The sequence below is a fragment of the Choloepus didactylus genome, chromosome 20 (assembly GCF_015220235.1).
Source record: "Choloepus didactylus isolate mChoDid1 chromosome 20, mChoDid1.pri, whole genome shotgun sequence".
In the NCBI taxonomy this organism is placed as follows: domain Eukaryota; kingdom Metazoa; phylum Chordata; class Mammalia; order Pilosa; family Megalonychidae; genus Choloepus; species Choloepus didactylus.
The window spans coordinates 42,168,996-42,191,141 of NC_051326.1; the positions used below are offsets into that span (position 1 = coordinate 42,168,996).

At 32.5% G+C, this 22,146-nt stretch overlaps 1 protein-coding gene across 3 annotated transcripts in view; it reads left to right on the top strand.

Moving 5' to 3' along the window:
* The window catches only part of CSMD1 (CUB and Sushi multiple domains 1), a 2,222,584-nt gene that overhangs the window by 2,033,980 nt on the left and 166,458 nt on the right, over nucleotides 1-22,146 (top strand). For all 3 annotated transcript variants that reach the window (XM_037812751.1, XM_037812753.1, XM_037812752.1), the window contains exons 43-48: nucleotides 6,709-6,886; nucleotides 9,248-9,393; nucleotides 10,210-10,290; nucleotides 11,389-11,502; nucleotides 17,340-17,528; nucleotides 21,362-21,508. In XM_037812751.1, the coding sequence (XP_037668679.1) occupies nucleotides 6,709-6,886; nucleotides 9,248-9,393; nucleotides 10,210-10,290; nucleotides 11,389-11,502; nucleotides 17,340-17,528; nucleotides 21,362-21,508 (855 nt within the window). The remainder of the gene's footprint in view (nucleotides 1-6,708; nucleotides 6,887-9,247; nucleotides 9,394-10,209; nucleotides 10,291-11,388; nucleotides 11,503-17,339; nucleotides 17,529-21,361; nucleotides 21,509-22,146) is intronic.

Here is a 22,146-nt window from a genome sequence, read left to right on the forward strand (position 1 = left end):
TAGAAATTTTTGCTGTATCAGGTTAAAATGAATAGATCAAGTTCTTCATTTATGAAGAATGCAATTGAAACAGGAAAGTTACTGTAAACCTGATATTCTAACACTATAAATACAGTACCTTTGAAAGAAAAAATAATGAAATTGCCAACCCTGTGGGCCTTTGAAATGCTAAATACTTGTATCCCATGGGGAAAAAAGGAAGGAAATCTAGCTGTGTTTGAATTTCTACTGAAGGAGTAAAAAAAAAAGTACATCAGTCGACTTTCTAAAATACACATTTCACTTCCATATTTTTCCATTTTTTATCATTATAAAAAAGAACAATAAAAATATTTAGCTGTAATTTTTCAAAATTCTGATCTTAGTCTAATACATATTTAATTACATATAAACATAGTTTTAAAAATTAAGTTAATAATACTAATTTAATAATACTAAGTATAGCAGTATCATATTTCATAAAAAATCTTTACTACTATTTCCCATTTAAACTCATGTTTATATATATATATAAATTACTTCATGTTTATATATATATATAAATTACTTCATGATTTTAGCCTGAATCCTTTGAATTCATATTTAGATGGTAGAGTAATATACCTGATATAAAATAGGATCAAATATTTGATTTCATTATTTTCTCGAGACCAGTTTTCCAGTATGGAAATTAGCACTCTGGCTTTGAAGTATTTTGTCACTGTGAAAATAACAAAATATATCTTTTTAAATAAAGTTTCAAGGTAATGCCATCTTTTCTAGTTACATGATGAGATATAATACTTTTATCATTGTATCTTTCTTCCTTCTAATAATGTCATAAACAGAATATAAAACCAAAACATAAAATTCATATCAAATTAGTTCATTGAGTAAATATTAAAACCAATTAAAGTGATCTTCTAGGAGTCACCTAATGTGTTTAATATCTTCTCCATACTGGATTTAATTCAAGAAAATTAAGCAGAGGGAATTATTTTAAAACAAAAGATGTTTTACCCATGAACAGTTATATTTATTTAAAAATTTAAGTCTGTTTCATGAGAATAACTGGGCAGTTTGTCTATTAGCGTCCAGTTAGACTGTAGTTAAGTTCTCTACAGGGACAGTAGCCAACTCTGTTGATAATCCAGTATCCTTTCTTAAAATTCATTTTATTCATCCGGACTCATTTGTCTTTTCAGGTGTGTGATTAGTATGGAGGGCAAGTGTACTGAAAAGAATCTTCAAAGGCCCCAGCCCCATAGACTTCCTAAGAATCTCAGAGATAAATGTAGATACTTTGAAGAACTTCTAGACATCTTTATTAAAAATTGACCAATTCAGGCAACAAATATTCAAGAATTCTAAGTCTTAAGGAATCAATCTAGAAATAGAATTCACAAGTATGTATTAAACTAGCTTTTATCTATAGGCAGAAAATATTTCTTATTATGTTACATAAGAATCTATTATGTAAAATTAGTATATTATAACCTTACCTGAAAAAATATGATCTAAAATGGTAATATCTATTGAAATAAATAAAAGAATATGTCTGAAAGTGACTTCAGAAATTCAAGATATTATTATTTTTTCCAGTAACATAATTACACAGAAGTCTCAGTTACAAAAAAGCAGTTATAATGGTTAAAATTTAGTTAAGAAGACAGTGGCTTACTAATTTTCTAATTTCAGTTGGATAATTAAATATGCAGCCACACTTACAAATATAGTTCAAAAATTTTAAATAGTTTTTTGAAATCATCACTGAAATATTTGTATGATATACTGTTAAGGACATTTTTACTTAAACACTGTCTCAGTATACATCACTGTAAAATGCATTAATATATTTAGAGCAGGGAACTCGTGTGGATAGAGCCAGTTATTAAAGTAACTAATAAGTTGAAATAACTGTGTTAGCAGCTTCCTTTAGATTGATCCATTTTATAAACAGAAATCAGTTTGATTTCACAATTAGCATTATAAATCCAGCCAGCCAAATGGACTATTATTATAAACATAACTTTTAAAATAAATGTTTACCAAATTGATTGGTAAATACAGAAAAAGATCTTTTCTAAAGGTTCAGATTAAAATGACTACAAAAAAAAACCAACTGTATTTTCCTTACCTGTATTCATCAGTAGTACTTTTAAAATCTCCATTACAAACAACATTTCCTAAGATAAAGTGTATTTCATCTCTTTACTGGAAAAACATCATGAGAAAGGCAAAGTAAGTGAAGGAAGAAATGAGGTCAGAAATTGCTAGGATGCTCCACGCATTAGGTGAGACTAAACATTCATTACTTGGACTCATTAATACAGCCAAGAGTTTAAAATTCATAAATATCCATATTAAATGTCTTCATTGATTGTTGAATGTTGTAAAATTTTTCTTCACCTCCTCAAAGTTTAGTCAGGAATCTTAATACAATCCTGGAAAAAACTCTCTATAAATTATCTATGATGCTCTAAAATGAAGACTTGAGGATTTATTAATTTAAAAAAAAATTGCACTGCTTACGTGTATAGGGAACAAAAGGATAGAACTCCAAAGGGTTGTTTTAGTGCTCCCTGAACTCTCCACATCTAGCTCCAAGATGAAATGAAGCCATCACATTGACCTCCGCTTCATATTGCTAATGCCTGCCACACCCACCAGCTAACTGATCTACCACCTTCTAGTACTGGCTTCTTTCAGGTCCAAGAGTCATGCATATATACTCTTCACTTTTTATATCTGAGCCACCTAAAAGCTTCATCTTCCCAAATAAAATTGATGTCAACTACTGAAGAAAACCTGCAGTGGCAATTTCAGGCAGTGGTAAGAAGAAGAGTTGGGTAGAACAGGAGTGGGGTGTAGGTTGTATTGATTTAAACAGACACTTAAGTAAATTTCTCTTAGGGTAAGGCATTCAGGTTAGGAATTATCTCCATTATTTTCAATAATGTTCATACTGGCTCTTGAATATGATGAAAATAGACAATGTAATCATTTTTACATACGTATTTTCCTCTGTAAAAATATATGCAGAAATAACTTGAGAACTTTCTCTTTATCTGCATTAACTATGCACAGGGACGCTTTCTCCCAAACTAAACTTCTCAGTTCATAATATTAGTGTATATTAGTGTATATATCTCATAATCAGTTGGTTGTCTTCATAGTTACACTTCAAGAGAATCTCCCAGGCAGCTGAGTAAGAAGCTGGCAGAAACCTTGTGGCCTGTGGGGCAGTATTGGTCTTGCCGGTTACTATGGTGTGCCCCGCCAGGCTTTATGATTGATCTCTACTTCAGGGTCCTCTTTGAACCTAACCACCAGGGAAGCGAAGGGGGAAGATGGATATACTTCATGTTGAGCCAGATCACACACCCGCTGGCTCTGTGGAATTAAAATGAGGCACCACCCAGATATGGATATCAGAATAAATCTTTGATGCCACTACAGTGAGAGAGAAGATATTTTTGGAACTAGATAAAGGACAGGCCAGAGGAAATTTGGCTCATTTTTTAGGAGCCTCTTTTTTCTTTTTTAATATCAAGACTACACAGCAGAATTTGACTAGAGAAAATTTTATGTGCACCAATAGAATATGATTATTTCATAACATATCATCCTTGTTCTTTTCCATCAAAGAACTTAAACAAGCTGAATTTTATACTTATTTAGTGTTTAATTGTTTAATACCTATCTCCATTACTCCCATACAGTAAGCTCCATCAAGGCAGTGACCATGTCTCTGTTGTATTGCTATATTCCCAGTTCTAAGCACACTACCTGGTATTTAATAGAATCTCGAAACAGGTCTTAGTTTCCTAGGACTGTCTTAAGAAACTACCACAGCTGGGACAACAGAAATTATTGTCTCACACTTCTGGGCACTAGAATTCTGAGATCAGTGTGTGTCAGCAGGACCACTGTGCTTCCACCAAAGTTTGTAGGGAACAATTTTTTCCATGCCTTTTTCCCGGCTTGCCAGCAATCCATGGTGGTTGTCATCTCTGTCATCACATGGCGTTCTCCCCTCTCTCTCTCGGTGTCCAGTTTTCCCTCTTATAAGAACCAGTCATATTCGATTAGGGCCCACTCTAATCCAGTTTAGCCTCATCTTAACTGATATCATTTTCAAAGATCCTATTTCCAAATAGAGTTCTGTTCAAGGGACCAGGGGTTAGGACTATTTTAGTTTCCTGGATGCTGAAACAGATACCATACAAAGGGTTGGTTTAACTATAGGAATTTATTGGCTCACAGTTTCAGAGGCTAGACGGCTTGCGACTTCCCAGGGCCAGTATGTTCTAGCTGGTCATCAGTCTTTGAAGTTCCTTGGCTTTTCTTGTCACTTGGCAATTCCATTGTCTTCCAGCTTCTGACTGTTCCACAGGCCTTTCTCTTTGTATCTGTCTGATTTCATTCTGCTTTTAAAGAACTGCAGCAATTCAAATTAAAGCCCAAGCTGATTAAGTTGGGTCACATTTTACCTGAAGTAATGTCTTGAATAGCTCTTACTTACAATGGGTCCACACCCACAAGAATGCTGAACAAAACTGACATGTCCAAACTAGGGTACACAACTCAATCCATCGCTGACTTGAACATACCTTTTGGGGGGGCACCACTCAATCCATCACAATATTTATTTGTTGAAAAAGTGGATAAATGATTGTTTGAATATCACAGATAAATAATGGCAAGGATAAGTGACTTGCTGAATATCATAGAGCTATTAAGTGAAATAATGATTTTCAGAAGCCAAGCATGTGTCCTACCGAGAAATTCCTCACTTCGTTTCCTGTGCCCTTTAGGAGGTGGATGCCATATTTTTGTTTTGTTTTGTTTTCATAATGAGATAGGCATTACTACATATCATGTAGTAATATAATGATATAATTCAACTTAAAAGCAAAAAAACAAAAGAGAAACTTTAGAGTTATAAACTAAAACCAAATAAACTAACTTCAATTTTTAAGGCATTTCAGCCTAATTGCTGAAATATGTTTATTAAATTGTTTTCTGTTTATTCTTCATTCCTTTACCAATTAACCAATTATTAATGATCTTTTATGTATCATAATATTAGCTAGGCAATGGGGATTAATGAAAGGAGGTTTGGATATTGTATGTGTGTGGGAGGGGGTGGTGCAAAATAGAGTCCTTGCTTGATTTCTGAGAAAGCAACTTTCTAACAGGGAAGAAGAGCTAGTAACTAAGTATATCCTTGTAATAAGTGAAACAGATTTGGTCATCTGGAGTAGTGTTGGCTTAATTTTGCTAGAAGTAGCCAGGATAGACTTGAAGGCAGCAGTGACATTTGAGTTGAGTTTTAAAGGTAGAAACGAATTCATCCTGGCTGCAAAATAGGAAAATAATAGTTGAGCTTTTTGTGCAGGAGGAACAATATGAAGGAAGTTTCGAGATGAGAAACAGTATGGCATCTTCAGGGGACAAGTAGTTTGTTGTGAAGATAGCACAGTGTGTGGCCCCATTTTACAGATTATAAATATCAGTATAGTCCAGGCCCTGACCTCACGGAAATGGAGGCTCCACGTGACAATTTGTTTTGCTGGGTTACAGACTCAGACCCCAAAACTCAGACTCCAAACACCACTTAATCATAATCATGCTCCACCATCTCCAAAATGTTCCCCAGAGTCCCTTCTATCTAATGAATTTCTCCAAGACTAAGGCCTGATTCAATCTCTTTAACACTAATACATTTGCTCTCTTTGAAATTAGTATGCATCAGTACAATTTATTTAGCAGTGTTGCATGTATCGCCTCATGGTATTTCATCAGAAATTATTTTGAATTGTTGTTAAACATTTATTTTTGTTGATCTTTTTATTGATTTGGGCCTACTCACTCCAGTTAAATTGTACACTTTTTGCAGCAAGTCTTTGAATGCCTCAGAAGGGTCGTGTAGTAAGCACTCATACCAAATCAGTTGACTTTTGATTTGTTTTCAAGTCTACGTATCTATGATTTTGATGTGATAGACCAGTAACCAAATGCAAGAATACATTTCGGATGATTCTACTAATTGATGATCATATCCTTTTTTGCATAAATGAAATAAAATTATTGCCAATGCAACATTGGATATGAATTTATTAAATAAAATAATAATACACTGAGTAGATACTGTTGTGATTACTCACATAATTGAAATCTTATAATATATGGAAGGGCTTCAGTAAAGCACCACTTCCATGATTTTATTCCATTTTATCAGCTATAGATTGTATAGAAATTTTAATCTTTGTTTCCAGGCAAATAGACTGTGATGCCACTCTTTTAGCAGCCTAAATAGGTTTTAAACGTGTGGCTTAAGAAAAAAATCAGTTATATATTTATGAATGATTTTTCACACAGTCCATTGCATTGGACTGACATACTTCAAACTGGCCATTAGCTCAATCACAGTAGTAACTGAATAAGGATTATCATTTTTTAATCATATGGAAATGACTTTATCCTGAAGGGATTTTGAAGGCATGGAGAATACATTAAATAAACTTAGATAACTTAGCTTAGAAGCATAATTCTTCTCAGGTTTTAAGACTGTAGGGGAATAATTTTGTTTCTGAAAAATATTTCAGAATTGTTTCTTATAATAGGACATTTTAGCATCAGGGACTGTAGAGATTTAGAAATATTAACTATGTCCTTTTTAAAACTGACTGCACTGGGCTTAACTTTTCTTTGCTTCCTTTTCAGCTCCTTGTGGATATAACGTGACATCCCAGAATGGTACCATTTATTCCCCGGGATTTCCAGATGAATATCCAATTCTGAAGGACTGCATTTGGCTCATCACTGTGCTTCAGGGTCATGGAGTTTACATCAACTTCACCTTGTTACAGACTGAAGCTGTTAATGATTATATTGCTGTTTGGTATGTGAAACTTTCAAGTAAAAACAATCTGTAAATGTGAAAAACTATTCTGATATCATTTACATGTCACTTATTTGTCAGATTACATATTTAAAATGAAGTAGCTATATGTATATTGGAAAGAAATGTATCACTGAAGTCCAGAGATAGAATAAACATCATGCAATATGTTTGGGTTTTGCTAAATGGTAGCTATATTCAGGGTTACTTTATATTATCCCAATATATGAAAATATCCCAAGATTATTTTAATTTACATATTGTGTGTTTTTTTTTTTTTAGTAGAACCTTTTAAAGAATTTGATGCTTCTGGAAATATTGAGGAAATGATTATACATGACCTTCCTTCTATTCTTTATAAAAGCTTTAGAACTGCTCTTCCCTATGATATGTGGGAAATAATACAGAGCTAGAGACCAGGAGATGGAGATTTATACTCTGACTCTAATTAGGCATGTGACTTGGATAAGTAACAAACTCTCCTTGACTAAATTCTCATATCTGTAGGAATTACTACACCTACCTTTGCTTTTGGAGGGGAGAGTTTATGGGGGAAGTAGGAAATAGTAATACTGTGATGCAACTACTGGGGCACTAGGAGGGGTGGGGTACATGACCCAGATTTGAAGAATGTGCATATGCTTTGGAGTAAACTGCCATGAAAGCTAAAGAGTAATGATGGTTAACAAGGCAGTGTGTGTGTGTGTGTGTGTGTGTGTGTGTGTGTGTGTGTGTGTGTGTGTGGATGTTTGGGGGAATTTGGTAAAGGTAAGAGTTGTTGTGGTTATTGGAAAGACTAATGCAAGGGAACATGGTAAGTTCAAGTAACCAGACAACTTCAGGTATGGTGTGGCTGAACTTTTGTAAGAATCTCCGAGAGAGAGTGAGAAGAGGTGACCTGGCAAGAGTAAGTAGGGACAGATAATAAAGGGCCTTATAAATCATGTAAAGTATTTGGGCTTTATCCTAAGAACAATGAGGATCCACTTAAGAGTTTTAAGCAGGAGAGTTATATAACCGACCAGATTTCAGTTACAGAATAACCAGTCCCATTTTGTGGAGAATATATTAGCTGAGAGCAAGAAAGGAGACTGTCTTTTGAGGCTATAGAAATAAGTTTTGGAATGAAATGATAATGACCTTAACTTGTGGTTCCAAGAATGAGGAGAAATGAACCTGAAATATTAAATTAACCATACGAAACTGCTGTTTCAAAATCAAAAACAACAATATAATTCCAGTAATTTCATGTGGTTTAACTTATATATTTAGAAGGTAAAATCAGAATGTGGAGTGACTATTGTCAGAACACCAATGAAAGAGAAAGTCCTAAACAGTCAATTTTGTGACTACTGAGCATCTTGCTATTTTAAACATAGTATCCAGAGGATGATTATATTTTATTCAGTTTTAAAAATATTTCAATTCAGCAGCAAAATTTCCATAAACTTCACTTGTAATTAAAATAGATGCCATTGAATTTTGACTTTAAAATGAGAAAATTCAAAAGGAAGCTGATAAATGATACTGCAGTCACTAAACGTGACTATGTTTCTGAAATTCCTCTGAAAAGGTCAGCCTCGGAAGTTAAGGGATGAATCTGCTCTACTTTTCTAGGTTACAGTGCCAGTGCTGAAGCCTGGAGCATGAAGGTCAGACTATCTGCTTCCATTAAGATCTAGTCCCACTGTATGGAGAAAACAGACTGTTAATTTAAGCTGTAACTTAGCAGAAGGCTATTTGTTCCAGTTTGCTAATGCTGTTGTTTTGCAAAATACCAGAAATGGATTGGCTTTTATAAAGGGGGTTTATTTGGTTACAAACTTCTCAGTCTTAAGGCCATAAGGTGTCCAAGATAACGCATCAACAATAGGGTACCTTCACTGGAGGATGGCCGATGGTGTCTGGAAAACCTCTGTTAGCTGGGAAGGCATGTAGCTGGTGTCTGCTCCAAATTCTGGTTTCAAAATGGCTTTCTCCCAGGATGTTTCTCACTAGGCAGTGTTCTCTTAGCTTCTCACAGGCAAACTCTGTACTAGCAAAAGTCTACTTTCAATAGCCGTCTCCAAAATGTCTCTCTAAGCTGCAGTAGCGAGTTCCTTCTGTCTGAGCTCTTATAGGTAGGGCTCAGTAAACTAATCAAGACCCATGCTGAATGGGCGGGGCCACACCTCCATGGAAATAATCAAATCAAAGGTATTACCCACAGTTGAGTGGGTCACATTTCCATGGAAACAGCCCAATCCAAAGATTCCAACCTACTCAACACTAATATGTCAGCCCCCACGAGATTGCATTAAAGAACATGGTGTTTTGGGGGACATAATCTATCCAAACTCACACTACTTTTTCTCTTTCCAGGGATGGTCCCGATCAGAATTCACCTCAGCTAGGAGTTTTCAGTGGGAATACAGCCCTTGAAACAGCTTATAGTTCTACCAATCAAGTCCTGCTCAAGTTTCACAGTGACTTTTCAAATGGAGGTTTCTTTGTCCTCAATTTTCATGGTCAGTTTATTTTCACCACACTGATTAAGATGGAGAAATTCTATTTGATCCTTCCTATGGTTGTCATATGCCTTGTGTCCATCTGAAGTCCCTTGACTTTGCCTCCTGAAGCCTGATAGGATTTTCTTGCAACTGATGCCAGAGTTTCCTGTTATCTTTCTGCTTAGTGATATCTTTATTATTTCACACCTTATCTTATCAAGTAGTGTTGTGTAATAAGTATTGGATTCACTCTAAGAGTTTCTAAATGAAACTCTGATATGAGGGGACCACTGAAATACATTTGATACCTTCCACAGATTTTCACACACATGTCTCCAGATGAAGTACTATGCCAAAGTCTATGTAATTATGGATTGGACGAAAGCAAACCTCTAATAATTTTGAGAATGAACTCTAAACAGTATGGTAAAAACAATATTGTCCATTATTTCTCTTTTGACCACTCTTGGATTTCCTTAGAATAAGAAATACAGTAAAACCTGATCAAATCTAAATACAGACATCAGACCAAACTACGGTTGAACCATTTCTTTCTCACAATTCTAAACATATCTAAAGTGTTTTTATTTAAATATTATGATTTTTAAACATTGTATACTTTATTTCTTGGACTTTGTATCTTTTTAAGCATTAAATGATCTTATAAGAATTTGAATTTTTTAGTGAGAATTTTACAAAACAATTTTAATGATTTACAAATACAGACATTTCAGTGTATAAAATCAATGTAACAACTTTAAAAGTACTGTTTTTATAATATTTTTTAACCTATAAATATAATTGCTGTCATTATTTTTTTTGTAAACCATTTAGCCTTTCAGCTCAAGAAGTGTCAGCCACCCCCTGCAGTGCCCCAGGCAGAAATACTTACTGAGGATGAGGATTTTGAAATAGGTAATTTTTTTATTATAATACTATTAGCACAGCCTGACATTTTTACACCCACTCCCTACTATAGTAGTTACTCAGACTAGTAAACGGAAAATTTGTCAGAAAAAATACCCCTAAATCAGCACTGGGTATTTATAAATAGAGGTCATGTATCAAATAGACATGTTTTTTTTTTTTTTTTTTTTCATCTCATTTTTTTTTCTTTTGCCGTCTGCATTTTGTTTTTGGTGGGGTGCATTTTTTTTTCTATTGCATTCATGAGTTCAGATTTTTCTTATGAATAAAGTTTTCAAAAATAGATTAAAGCAAATATTTGTGTTTAGTTTGGGGAGCAGGTCCATATACTTGAGGAACAACTTAGTCATTTGTGGCTAAAATAATAATTACTATAAAACTGACTTTTCATTGATACTGGAATATAATTGATATAATACATTTAATGATAATAGCTAGAAATTCTGCTTTATCATTTTATATTAATGGTCTAACTCATTAAATAATTATCAGATCACATTAAGAAAGCAGTTGTTGCATAGGCATAATTATAGTGACCCAGAATTTCTTAATCTCAATTAGAAATAACTTTTCCAATTGTCACACCATGTATCAGACCATTTGTCAAACCATGTGACCCATTTTTTGCTATACTTATAATGGCTTAGTTAATTGGAACATTGTACTAATTATGCCGGGGTCATGAATTAGCCCTCTCTGTGGATAAGTTAAAACTATTCTATTCTACATCTTAAATCCCAAAGATCTATTTTACTTTTTCTATTTTTATTTATAGTTTTTCACAATTTTATTTTAATTTGTTTGGTAATTTGGGGAGGGAAAAGAACATAAACGCATCAAACATGGAAAAAAAAAACTTGCCACATAATTTCCATATTGACAGTGTTTAAGGTACCATTTCTTTAAAATGAAGAACTGAAAATGTTAAAATTTTATTAAACAAACTAAAAATAATTACAAACATTGGTATTTTTGTCTGAAATGGCTTATACATTGACATAATGTTTTAAGTAGTATATAGTTAGTACATTAACATCATATGTCATAAAAACATAATTTCCAAGTATATTTTGTTGACTCTTTTAGGAGATTTTGTGAAGTACCAGTGCCATCCTGGTTACACTTTATCAGGAACTGACATTCTGACCTGTAAGCTCAGTTCCCAATTGCAGTTTGAAGGTTCTCTCCCAACATGTGAAGGTATGTACAGTTTGGTACTAAAAATATCCTTGTTCAACATGGAAAAATTTATTGCATGTATTGGTCTGCATTTAATCTCTATCTGAACTATGATCCTATTGCAATTAAAATGATATGCTAACAGAATTATCTAATTACATTTTCTCTTGTAGCTAGCTCTAGAAATTCAGTCAAAGCCACGTCAAATAAGAAATCATGTTTTTCCTAACAATTTATTATGAAAAACTTCAAACAGATAGTAAAGTTGAAAGAATTTTACAATGAACGCTTGAATATGTACCACCTAGGTTCTACCCTTAAAGCTTCCTTTACCATATGTCTATCCATCGGCTACTTTTCTATCCATCTATTGATCCATCTTATATTTCCGATGCATTTGAAGGTAAATTGTAGACATCAATACAATTTATTAGCTAGTGTTTAATATCTTTGCTTTTGATGTAAAATTTTTAAACAATGAAATATACCTATGTGGTACACAAGATGCACACTTCTCATGTTTTTTACATGCCTTTAAAATATATAGACAATGTACAATAACATAGATAATACAAAAATAGAACAAGACTTGAGGCTGAATCCACTGATTGAACTGGTTAGACTATAAATAGATCACTTTAAAATAGCACTTTAAAGACAACACTATCAAGTACCATTGCAAGGAAAAAAACTTGAAAAAGTATAAATAAGCTAAAATGGCTCAAAATTAAAATTAATATTGGTTTGCCTATCAAAAATGGTTTCAAATTAAAAGGTGTTTTTTTTTTTTTTTTTTTTAATGACTTCAAAATAATGATGCAAATTTAGTGCCTTTGAGGAATGGACCACTCCCCTGTGACAAGGAATCTGAATATTATCTTTCACAAGGGAGGAACCCAAAATTTGTTGGAAAGAGCCCAAAATTGAGGAAAAGATCCAGAGTCTCAGTTTAGGTTCTCTCAAGTGACCTTGGGCAAGTCCCTAATGCCCTGGACATCAGGGGTGAGGAGGATAGTGTATCTGCCTTATTATAAGATCCTTGTAAAGACTCAATGAAGTAATGTATGTTAAATGATTTTTCACATTTAAGTGTTTTATAATGTTAGTAATCTGCCCTATTTGGGGCAATTTTATTTGCATTTGCAATGGTAACTGACCTGGTTTTGCAAATGCCTCAATTTGTGAGTTGATTCTTTTCAAATGTCTGATAACTTTTATGTTCTCATTATGTAATGAGACAGAATCTTAGCTACCCTGAGCAAGGGAAACAGTTTGCACCATCTGAAAGAAATTTGGTATGTATTTTGGAATAAATTACTATTAGATATTCTTAGATGATTTCCAAGATGAATTTAAATTTAAAATTGTATCTAAATGAGCGCTAGTGGGTATAGGGAATACCACACTAGAAGATAAGAGACATCTTGGTCTGCTCTCCAAACTCTATTTAAACACTAACATGACCCAGGCAGTTAGGCAAGCCACTGAAATTCTCTGCCTCTTAATTGCCATACTTAAAAGTTGCTTGCATTGTTTACAAAGTCTGGAAATTGAAGTAATTATTTTGTTACCACAGCAATCAGTTATCTACTTACAGATTTTTTCCCCTCTAAGGTGGGAGATACCATTTGATATAAAAATTAACTGAGGCAAATCTCCAAACTTTTACGGCACATTTTGATCAAATCATGGCCTGAAGTTTCTCAGAATAGACTAATTTAAATAAAGGCGGTCTTAGTTGGTAAGTGAAGAAAAGCATAAATATTTATTTAGCATGCTGCCCCAAAACAAGACATCTGCCTTTATTATGTTGTCCTTCTCAGATTAACCTAGTTTTTATTTAAATGAAATTAATTCATGACAAGCCAAGAGCAGAGTAAATCAGCCCAACATTGGCAACTTTCTGTAAATTACTTCAATTCTCACACACATTTGCAGGAAACTGTCTAGGCTCTTCTGTACTCATCCCCATGCTGGAGATTCCCGTGCCCTATTAAACTCATGGCATTTAGGATAAATATTAATCTCTTAAATTTCAATCTAGGGGTAAATTCCTTTAAAATATGAACTGAGAGTTTTCTTAGATGTCACTAAACATGTCATTATTTTAAAAAGGAAACGGAGCTCAGGTATCTTCTACCAAATAGATAAGCACTAAGCATTAATTAAAATTTTTCAAGCACCTTTTCTATGACTTGATTGATTTGATTGGGCTCAAGTGGGGGCTAATTCCCCACAAGTTCTTGATGAAAAATTGTTAGCTTTTAGTCATAATTCTTCAAGTGCCACAACCAAATTTTTAGATTGGCTTTGAAAATTATAACAATTTCTTGGAAAGTGATGGGAGTAGATTGTTCCTCTCTAGGATGCAATTATGCTCAGATAAATATTACCCTGTAAGATACCTATCTCAATTTAGAAAAACAAAAACAAGCAAACAAAAAAATTGAGTGAGAGATATCACAAAAGCAGCATTTCTGATGTTAAAGAAAGAGAAGCATTTCAAAAAGTAAAGAGCAGTGCTAACCAAGATTTGGAACCGTGAAAATGCATGGAGTGTCCAAGAAAGAGAAAGCAGCTCTTGTAGCTTGCACTTCGGGTGTGTTTGGGGGAAGTGATAGTGGGAAACCCAGTGTAGGGACAGATATTCAAAAGTCTTCAATGTTATTTTGGCATCATCCTACAGACAATGGTGGTCCATGAGTGATTTTGAGAAATGTAAGAGGATATTCATTTTTTTAAAAATTAGAAACACAAATTTTAAATGAAAGAGAATCAGTGACCTTCTGATAATGACTATTCCTTTGGAAAGCAAAAGGAGGCCACAGAAAAATGTCAGTCTAGTGACAGCTTTCTTCTGTGCATGTATGATAAACATGCATTTTTAAGTGATCCAAATGACAACTTTCCCTAGTTGTTTACAGAGGTTCTCAGTTTTCATGATTCTTTTGTAGAATGGTGAAACTAGGGATTAAACTTAATTTTTTATAAATCCTAATGTTTGACTTACTGCTTTTGGTGAAGTTCTGCAAGGTGCATTAAATAATAGGCTTTTGGTTTTAAGCCAGCTGGACAGAGGTATTTTGACACAAAGTATAAAATAAATGTATTGGGGTTGCAAGTTCATTTTAGATGTGTTTTAGGTAGGAATTTCAACCAGATGCTTCCCTGTGGTGGGAAGTTTCCAATAGTCCTTTTAGAAGTCTCAGTGTATTTTTTAATGTATGATTACGCCTAGAAAAATGAGCAACTTATCCGTAGGAAAGCCCGCAGTCATTTCAACCCTTCCCACTGTAAGTGGGTTGCTCCTAGAAACAGTTTATAGGAATGAACAGGAAGGAATAGAGACATATGAAAGAAACAAGGGAAACGAAATGAATCAAAAACACTTTAGCTCATGGAAACATATATAAATTTGATTTAAAAATGTATTTCTGAAAAAAATATTTTTGTGTTGTAAGAAAAATGAAACAAATAATTTCACTTATATTTTCATTATCTTCTCTAAAAACCAAAAACAGCATTTTAAAAATAGAAGGCTAAGCATAGCTATGCTTAAGATTCCATTTCTGCTTTGTAATCACTGCATTCAAGCCCTGGAATGTGGTATTGGTTCTTCAGGTAGATTTTAGCAAATCAGCAGAATGTTTCCTATTTCTAGATGGTCTGAAGTTGCAGTGTCATCTAATAAAAAGAGCTGTAATGACAAAACCTCAGTCTCTCTCTCTCTCTCTCTTTATATATATATACATACATGTAGGGGCAGATAGATTTGCTAAATATTTTCTTAAATGTAGTACCACAAAAAGTCATGTGCTCTGGTAGCATGTCAGGCAAAAGGCGGACATATGGTTAAGCCATCCCCAAGTCCTTATGATGCCTCTGCCTATATAGTGCTTTAGGTTTAAGAAAAATATTTACATCTATTTGATATTAATTAGAGCCCTAAGGGGTAGGTATTGTTATCCTCGATTTACATCAAAGTCAAGAAAAGTTCTGGCTCTTATTCATAAAGTCAACACAGGTCTGTGGAGTTTTAAAACCTCTAGGTTTTGCACTATCCATGCATGTTTATAGATACAAAATCTGGCTTATTTTATTGCTTTCATTTTTTTATTGATTTTGAAATATGAACAATGAATGGGCAAAATATCTTTTTAATGTGATTTTTACCAACATCACGGAAGAAAATAATACTAAATTGTTTTAGGCTGTGTGCGTGCATGTTATGATTATTTTTGTTCATATTATTTGCCATTAATTTATCATATGTAAATATTTTAAAGCTCTGACCTAAGATGTGTATTTTAAAGGGTTATGTGAAATGTTTCATCTTTATTCTTATGCCTAAATATTTTGTAAATTTTAAGACACATACCAATTAGAATAGTGAGTAATGAAAGAATATAGCAAAAAAAAAAAAGTAGTAAATTATAAGAGATGTTAACTTGAATCAAAATGTATTTTATAAGCTTGACTGATCTGTTTGAGAAATGTCTTTATTTTTGAAAGTATGAATCAATAAAGCATATTTTTTAATTAATTAAAATTTTTAATTTAATTAATTAAAAGGAAATAACAGATAAGACATATCTCCTTTTGTAAATTTATTTTTTCATTAAGGAAAAGGTGATCATCTAACTTATTAAACTCAATAAATAGTTTTGTTACACCTCTGTTTATGAACCATTGCCAACAAGAGAAATATTTTTCTCTTAATAGTGCCATAAACTATTGCTGGATTTTTTAATTTACAAGTGAAAGTACTAGTTAAGGGAATCTTAATGATTTTCTTTTTGCATGTTCATACCTATGGAAGTAGTTGAATGAGGAAAAAAGAACGGAGAGGAAAATTTTGTCAATATATTCATATCTAAATGATTCATTCACTATAAATCCTTTTGTTAGACATCATTAATCCTACTTTATATAGTAAGAAAATGAGGTGTCAAGTGAAGCCCTGATTCCAGCTGTCACTGATTCATTCTCTTGCTCCTGTCACAAGCAATATTATCAAATTATTACATCTAATTATTGTAGGTCATTGACATTAAGTTTTAGTATTCTAAGTATAATAAAAAACAGAAATAAGTATGATTCTCTTGTTTTTCCATAAAATTCCACAATATTTTTATAATGTTATTTTGAAATTGTGAGGGCTTGCCTGGTAGTTGAGTTAGAAAAACCTTTTATCCTATGATTAAATCCACAATACACCTGGCCCCAAATTGAGGTATTTGAGTGATGCATTGGCCAAAAGAATGTGCAAACTCAGCTAATTGTGACTGCGGAGTGAAAGATACTTGATGATATTAACCTTTCCTACATCAGTACTTCCTGCTTCACTAACAAAGGACAAATCAGCAGAAGTAAGCAGTTTGCTTCGCCCCACCCCCACTTAAAATAATGCTTTCAAGTTCAGCGTTTCTTCTCAAGTCTGCAGCTAATGCAGGTTGTGTTCCCCTATGATCAGTTGTGTGACCTTGGGTCTGTGATTTAATCTCTTTAAACCTAGGTTTCCCTAGAGTTAAAATGGATCTCTTTCCCTGCCCCCTTTCTCTCTCTTTCTCACACACATTTCCATATGTATATATGCATATATATGTATGTATATGTGTGTGTGTGTGTGCATGCATGTATATATATATAAATTGCCTTTTAAATCATAGTATAATACAAAGCATTAGCTAGTATTATTCAGTGTTGCTCTTCTGCTGTTTGGCACCCTGTATTAAACGTGGTCAGTGTTAAAGAATATTTTTTTTTCTTTTTCTTTGCTTGTATATACAAGATAGAATCTATGCCATTATAGTTGAATTCATTTTAAGACAAACTTTTGACAGTACGTTTCTCTTTAGCACAATGTCCAGCGAATGAAGTCCGCACAGAATCATCTGGAGTAATACTCAGTCCGGGATATCCAGGCAACTACTTTAACTCCCAGACGTGCTCTTGGAGTATTAGAGTGGAACCAAACTATAATATTACCATCTTTGTGGATACATTTCAAAGTGAAAAGCAGTTTGATGCATTGGAAGTATTTGATGGTAAGATTTTTTTAATTTTTATGACCTGTACATAAAGTAATAAAAACACTACTATAATGTTTTTAGTAACACATGGACTTGAATACATTCTTGAGTTAAATGATGTTTCCCTCCAAACAAACATTGCATTACTCTGGGAATTGTGCGTTCTTAGAGATAAAGTAGTCTAAAAACATTAATGTATTATTGTCAATTTTGTGACTTTTTGAACAATTAGAATACTTAATGATTCATTCTGAAATGTATTGACTTTATTTTAATCATTCTTTAATTCTTTAGTGTGGGGAATTAAAATGGATGATCTCAAACATCTCTCCCTTTCTCTCCTTTTAAGTATTACATTGATTCAGAAGATATTTTAGGAAATTTAGGAGGCCTAGAGGTATTTTAATCACTATCAATAATTGTTTTACTAAAATATGTAAAAATAATAGTTCATAGAGATTTCTAGATGATATAGTGCTAGAAGATTATTTTATTCTTTAATGTAAAATTTGGAAATAAAACTGAAATACAGTTAACTGAAGAGTTGTTAATCCTGTTTCTAGCTATAGTCTTACAATTTTCTTAGAGAATTTGGAAGAACATTTTAATATTATTAAGCTATGCTTAAAAATAATGATTGTGGTTGAATTGTTAATTTCAAATGGAACTGAACTTAATAGTTTTCTTTGAATAGAAGCATCATCAGAGACCAGAAAATTAGAACCAAGATATATATAATTACTGCTGTTCATAATAACAGGGTTTTCACATGCCAATGATTTGTCATTGAGTTCAGATAAATCAACAATCAATTCAGTAAAAACAAATGTAATTCATTCTTTGGGGTTCGTATGTGTTTTACTGACTTGATAAACTATAACAGTCATATTTCTTGTATGGTTAGACACTGCATGAATCAGTTTATGTATTTCCAAAGATGAACTACTAAATTGAAATTATGCTCACATTTATATCCCTGGAAATAGAGGACTGAAGAAAATATTTTTAGTTTTGTAATTTTTTTAAGTATACACTAAAACCGACATACACTTGTGAACATCTTAGTCTTTTCAATGCATAGAAGTGATTCATTAGCCAAGTGCAAATATCGGGCTTCCAATGTCTGGCAGATTCCTTCCTGGAACAATTAGGTTTCATAAAAATATTTAAAAGGAAAGCTATCTATATCTATCTATCTATCTATCTGTCTATCTATCTATCTATCTATCTATCCATCAATTGTGCATATTCCTTTGTTTCACATTACTTGCATTGGAATTGAGCTGGCATTAGTTCTATGTCTCTTAATTTCAGGAACAAAATCATTATCAATAACTGATGCACTAATTGCATTTAATTTGATCTAAAATGTGGAGAGATCACTATCATTTAAAACAACAAGCAAAGTAGACAATAGAGACAGTCTCATAACAGTTGCTGTCAAAATTATCAGAGATCTATGACTAGGTTCATTCTAGTCTCAAAGATTTTTCTGTAAAATGAAAGGTCAGAGTTTTAAATGAACATTTTTTTTAAGCGGTGGCATTTTTGTCGTAGTAAATGTCATGTTCATTGCAATCTTTTTTTTTTTTTGGTGAGTCAGAAGCTCTTTTATAACTCATAAGATGACTGAAAAACATGTTGAGTATATTGATTTAAACTTTATTAGCCCAGGAGACTATTACTCTCCATGGATCAAGTAGTAGATATTCTGCAGTTTTTAAAAATAGTATTTTAAACATTATGGAACTCAGTTTATTCAGGAAAAAAATCACAAAATAAAGGTTAAGGTGTTCACTGGTAAAATATTTAATATTTTCCTCCTTGGTAAAATCAACTACTACTCTCCATTATGGCCATGCTGCTTTTCTATACATGCCTAGTTGGATGTGAATTTTTAAAGAATATTCTCTTTAGAAAAATGTTAGAGAAAGAGATCGTATGGAAAGGGCTGAAGGATGAGAAGTTAGTTTAAGAACACTCAAAACTTTCCTCTGGGGTTCTGTTATCAAAAATGACATCTTAAAATATCAAAGTGGAGGTTAATTTCCCAGTGGCATTTTATTTTAGAATATGCATTATCGCTTACAAAACAATAGCAAAAACAAGCAAGCAAACAAACAGAAAACACCTTTGTCTTCTTCAGTTTTAAAATACAATTGTCCTCTTATAGCACATCTTCTTGGAAAATTACTCTAGGACAAACTTTCAAAATAAGATGTAACATTTCTCTGATTTCCCTTCGCTCTAACTAGACTGAACATTGCCTTGCTCATCTTTAATATACTAGTTTTATTTGGAAAAATCATTAAACCTGCTCTGGTTGGGAGTTACACAGTGAATGAAATTATGGTTTCTCAATATCTTTGCAAGAATATAAAAATTCTGTACATAACTCTCAAAGGTATGTTTTGCTTAACTTGAAAATTTTGTATTAGAAAAAGCAACAGGGGCCCCATTCTCCCACACTATAATGTATATTCTGAAAGTATATTGTATAATGGAGGAAAAGCCATTAAAACTTTTAAGACTATGAGGTAGGGTTGAGTTCACTTACAGATAATGTAAATCAGATTCTGAAGCTATTGATGCAACTTCCATATTCAATATAGCAATTTATCTCAATAAATAGCATTTAGTTATGATGACAGTAATCTTATCTCCAAGGGCAAGAGTGTTGCTCTTTGACTTTACACTGCAGCTGCTTTTATTAACTATGTATCAAATATTAATTTTATTTTATGTTTTTTGAAAATTTTCAAACATATAGAAAGATGTAAAAGTAAAAATATAGATTATGGACCCATTACTCAGGCACTGTATTTTAAGATTTTGACAAACTTTTGTAGACTCTGTGTTTTCCGATAAGTAAAAACATAACAGGTAGATATAGAGGCCTACCCCCACATCCAATTCTTCTCCTTCCCTCTCCTGAGGAAATTATTATCCTGAAGTAGGTGTTGGGTATATCATTCCTATTTATGGTTTTATAATTTACTCTGCATCTCCATCTCTCTCTCTCTTCCTAATCTGTTTATCCATCTATCAGACAACTATTTATCGGTCTTATGATCTATTGTCTATCTACCATCACTCTCCCTTTATCTCTATCAGTCATCTATCTACCATCATCATCTACCTATCCACATATATAGATGGTCGTTATTTTGAAATTTTACATAATTGCTATCATATTTATCTGCAAATTGATTTTATTTTTCAGTCAACTATATGTTATCTTAAGAATTACCCATGCTGATACAGTGTATATCTGGTTCACTAATTTTAAGTGCTGTTTAGAATTTCTTTTCATGGTACTTTCATTTTTATTAAATTCCAAACTTCTAGTTTAGATCCAAATTTTGCTATGAGAAACTGTGGCAAAAAATATTTTTCTATATAAATAGCATGTGTGCACATATTCTTGAGTTTATATCTACTTTTACTGGATATACAAATTGTTCTCCAAAGAGTTTGTACTAGTTTACACTTCCATTAATACTGAATGAAAGCTTCCATTTCCCCACATCCAAACAAAATTGTAAATGCTAATGATAACAATTACTTTCATTTATTTTCAATCACTGTTATTTTATATACAAGGTTCTTTTGATTTAATTATTATGATTTTAATAGCAAATGCATCTGAATTATTTCTGTAGTTTATTGTTTTATTTTTATAAGGACTATATTTGTTGCTATATTCATTAGGGATTATTTGTACACTTTGGAAATGAATAGCTGGATATTGTACTTTTAGACCCCAATTTAATCAAAAGCTGAAAGTACCATCTGCATTTCATGGGTGCTAATTCGTATCTATATTTCTGTTTTTCTGTTTCATGTAGGTTCTTCTGGGCAAAGTCCTCTGTTAGTTGTCCTAAGTGGGAACCATACTGAACAATCAAACTTTACGAGCAAGAGTAATCAGTTATATCTCCGCTGGTCCACTGATCATGCAACTAGTAAAAAAGGATTCAAGATTCGTTATGCTGGTTAGTGAATGAAATTTAAATTTAATATCAAAGTGTTTTTAATTCATGTGATCTGCATTTCATAAAGATTTTTGGTAGAGATAGATAATATGAACCTAATTTCTGAATAGTAATAATTAATTGCAATGGAAATAATATAAGAAATTACTCTGTCATTAGGAAAAAAAACTATTTGTTGATTAATAATTTTAAAATATATTGTAAAAATTATATACCAGTGAATTGCATACCATGGAAAGCAAAGATATTTCTCAAAAGTTAAAGGAATAAACTCAAAATAAATATTAAAATATTTTTTAATGTTAAGGGAACAAACAAAGAGAAAGTTAGTCACATTGTTATTAATTTTACAAGTGATAATAATCTCTTGCTATTAATAGTATATCTTTTTAGCTTTCTTTCAATCTATATTTATGTCTACAGATACACATGTGTATGTATATGAACACACACACATGTAATAAATATATAATCATTTAATATATATATATTTCCTCATCAAAATTTAAATTATTTCCCCTTTCCCTATATATTGTAATCATTTTCTGCCAGAAGTTATTTATATTAATTAAGTCAATATACTTATGATGTTAGATCTTTATATACAATTGTCAGTATGATCTGACCCAGAGCTACTG